The sequence below is a fragment of the Gavialis gangeticus genome, unplaced genomic scaffold (assembly GCF_001723915.1).
Source record: "Gavialis gangeticus isolate Ggan-Ray unplaced genomic scaffold, GavGan_comp1, whole genome shotgun sequence".
NCBI classification, from domain to species: Eukaryota; Metazoa; Chordata; order Crocodylia; family Gavialidae; genus Gavialis; species Gavialis gangeticus.
Window position 1 is genome coordinate 176,916,241 of NW_017729024.1, and position 3,688 is coordinate 176,919,928.

Genomic DNA, 3,688 nt, shown 5'->3' on the forward strand with positions numbered 1-3,688 from the left:
TGGGTGTTCACCTGAGATAAAACCACCAATTTGTAGTCCTCCAGTATCCCAGGAGGCACAGCACACAGGTGGACTAGCTATCATTCAGGATTCTGCAGCCCTGGACTGACATCTGGGAACAGCAGGACAACAAGTGGGTGGGGATGGGGTCATGGGGAGGGAGGAAAAAGGAGTAAGTGGGGGGAAGAGGATCTGGGGGAATGGGGCATGGGAAAGGGTGGGGGGCAGGATTGGAGGGAGGAATCAGGATGAGGTAGGGAAAAGAGGGAAGTGGGAGGGTGGGGACCGGCTGCCCACTCTGGCCCCCAAAATCCCCCGACCCCCAAATTACCCTTTCCACCCCCAGATCAGTCCTCTGTCATCCCAATTGCCTCCTCTGCCCTGCATCAGCCCATTTACCTCTGGATCATTGTCCTGCTGCCCCGATCAGCTCAAGAGTGGCAGAGGTGCCAGTGGAGGGTTTTCCCCTCCCTGCCTACTGTTGGGGTCCCTACAGACCATGCCACCCCTCTGCACTCAGATCCAGCCCCTGCCAGGTGATACAACTGAAGGGGAGGCAAAGGAGAAGGGGGCAGGGGGTGCAAGGTGCTTCCAGAGAGCGGTGGGGCCTGGTGGAGCCTGTATCTGGGTGCATGGGGGTAGCATGGGCTTCAGGGAGCCCAGAAGCAGGCAGGGAAGGTGATCTCTCTGCTCTGCTGCCCCTGCTGCTGCTATCAGGCTGATTATGGTGGCAAGCCAGTGATTTGGGGTGGCAAGGCAATGATTTTGGAGGTGGAGGGGGTGATCCAAGTCACATGTGGGGAAGGGGGACCCTTCTCCCCCTCTTCCCTTGTCTTATGCTGTGACTAGACAGCCAGTGAGCAGGAAAGGCATTGGAGTGGACTTGCAGCCCCTAATCATACCCCTGCTTGCCAGCCCTCTATTGGCATATCTGAGCAGTGCACATTAGAGAGGGTATTAACCCCGAATATGTGACTGATCACTACCATTAATTAACCTTAATGCAGACTAACATTGCTTAGAATTAGCACTTGCTCACTCTAACATATAATCTCACCTACAGTCTGCTATCTGACCATAACCGACCATACACAAAAGGTCTGACACACACACATTCCCTTTCTGACGTTTACCCTCAAGTTCAGATCCTTCCTCTGGTACCAGCTCCACAACTATCTCCTTATCCCCTTCATCTTTAGCCAACCAGCGCTGGGCCACAAAGTTATAGACTTCCATTTCTTCTTCTGGCACAGACTCCTCGTCTTCTTCCTCACCAGATTTCTTTTTTTTCTTCCTTTTCCACTCATTATCCTGAACCTTTTTTACCATCCGTTTAATTGTGACATTCTCCAGGTACCAGCCATCCCCAATGCCCTTCCCATCATGACCGATTCGTATCTTGTAGATTGAGCCAATCTCCGCAGCCTCTACCTGCCACCAAAGAAAAAAAATCTCAAACATAGGTAGTGTGAACTGGTAGCAGCCCTAAGTCTGACCAAATTCTGTCCATTTGATGGTACTATTAGAGGCAAGTCTTGCTCTTTGGGTACAAAAAGGTGCCACATTTGTCTCAGGTGAACACATTTTATCCTGGGAAAAAGTGCAATCATTCAGACATCCAAGTCTGCTGTCCCAGGATAAATCCTAAAAAGGTTCATGGGGTAATAAGTACCAACAATTTATCCTGAGACATCACAAAGTGCTTCTGAACAATTATCCTGGAATTGCATCATTGATTCCTAGAATAGGATCTGGCCCCAAGTCTCTCTTCAATTAAGCTTTGCACTTAATTATAGTTTCACAGTGCTTAGGGTCGGAAGGGACCTAAACAGATCATCAGGTCCGACCCCCAGCCCTGGGCAGGAATGAGTGCCGGGGTCATAACACCCCAGCCAAATATCTGTCCAGCCTCCTCTTGAAGACCCCCAAGGTAGGAGAGAGTACCACATCCCTTGGGAGCCCATTCCAGAGCCTGGCAGCCCTAACTGTAAAGTAATGTCTCCTGATGTCCAGCCTGAACCTTCTCTCTAACAATTTGTGGCCCTTATTCCTAGTAACCCCAGGCGGTGCCCAGGGGAACAGAGCCTCCTCCAATTCCCACTGGTCCCCCCTGGTGGGTTGTAAATGGTCACCCAGATCCCCTCTCAGCCTTCTCTTGTGGGGGCTCAATAGATTCAGGCCCTTCATCCTCTCTTTGTAGGGCCTGGCCTGCTGTCCCCTGACCATGTGAGTGGCCCCCCTCTGGACCCTCTCCATGTTGTCCACATCGCTCTTGAAGTGCGGCTTCCAGAACTGGACGCAGTACTCCAGCTGCGGCCTGACCAATGCCACATAGAGGGGGAGGATCACCTCCTTGGACCTGCTCGAGATGCATCTGTGGATGCACGACAAGGTGCGGTTAGCCTTACTGACCGCTTCCTCGAATTGGTGGCTCATGTCCATCCTGGAGTCAACAATGACTCCAAGATCCCTTTCTGCCACCATGTTGACAAGAAGGAAGTTCCCCAGCCTATAGGTGTGCTGCTGGTTCCTTCTCCCTAGAGCAGCACCCTGCACTTGTCTGCATTGAATTCCATCCCATTCTCATCTGCTCATCTCATCTGTCATCTCATTAAAATTAGCATTTTAAAGAACTATTATTAGTCCAATTTCATAGCTATGCAAACTAAGTACTCAGGAGAAAAGTAGCAGTGCATTCAGTTGCCCACTAAACCCTGATTAGAAGGGCAATGCCTATACACACCACTCCCAGAATATTTCTGTTCCAGGACAAACACAGGCACAATTTTCCAGGGATAAATGCAACATCTGTTCCTAGCCGCTGTGTCACAACATAAGGAGACTCGGTGGGGTGTGACCCTGAGCAAAGATTCTGAATATCAATATAACCAGCCTTAATGAGGTGCAAACAGCTGACCTCAGGCGGCTCCATATGAATTAGCAGGCATGCTTAAATCAGTCTGGGCGGTGCCTTTAATATGGAGGGCAAAGGGATTTGGGAAATGACTAGCATCATTGACACAATTTAAAAGCCCAACCTTCTTTACCTGGAGATGTCTCTGTACTTAAAAATCAACACAGACCCAAACCAGTAACCTCACCATGGCCTCAACCAACAGATGTGAAGATCCAGAAATTTTGTTCAGCTAAACCCCTCCTCTGGCCTATGCTCCCCATGGCTGGGGATTCCAGTTCACTCCCTCTTCTAAACAGCTGGGTAGTGCATGCATGTTCAATCTCATCTCAGCAGGGTGAGTGACTTGCATGGTCACACAGGCCATCTGGGGTGGAAATAGGTGCTGAATTCAGAACTACTGAGTTCCAGTCTCCTCACCAGCTTTACCTCCACGCTGCTGTGAAACTGCTATGCCTTGCATTGTATGGACTTGCAAGCTCCTTGGGACGTGGATTCTGTTTTTTTTCAAGCAGTTAAAACACCACAAGTGTGGCTCCCCTTATGCATGACAGCAATGCAATATGGTTCGCATTCCCAAATTTGGGCCTGCAAGGTCACAGCAAGTGGGCTCAAAGGAGGCCTTGCTAGATGATACCATTCCTTGTTGCAGCTCAGCCCTGACTCTTCTCCCCCCTGCCATGGCCTGATGTGCCAGTAGTATTCCCTTGCATTTCACGGGTAGCAACTAAACATAGTTTCATAGTTGCATAGTTTCTAGGGTCAGAAGGGACC

At 50.1% G+C, this 3,688-nt stretch overlaps 1 protein-coding gene across 1 annotated transcript in view; it reads right to left on the bottom strand.

Annotated features, from left to right (window-relative positions):
* The window catches only part of LOXHD1 (lipoxygenase homology domains 1), a 156,175-nt gene extending 154,482 nt beyond the window's left edge, over window positions 1-1,693 (bottom strand). Inside the window, exons 1-2 of the mRNA XM_019518294.1 lie at window positions 1,673-1,693; window positions 1,134-1,431 (exon numbers count right to left, since the gene is read on the bottom strand). Coding sequence (XP_019373839.1) covers window positions 1,134-1,431; window positions 1,673-1,693 — 319 coding nt within the window. The remainder of the gene's footprint in view (window positions 1-1,133; window positions 1,432-1,672) is intronic.
* Between the last annotated feature and the right edge of the window lie 1,995 nt (window positions 1,694-3,688).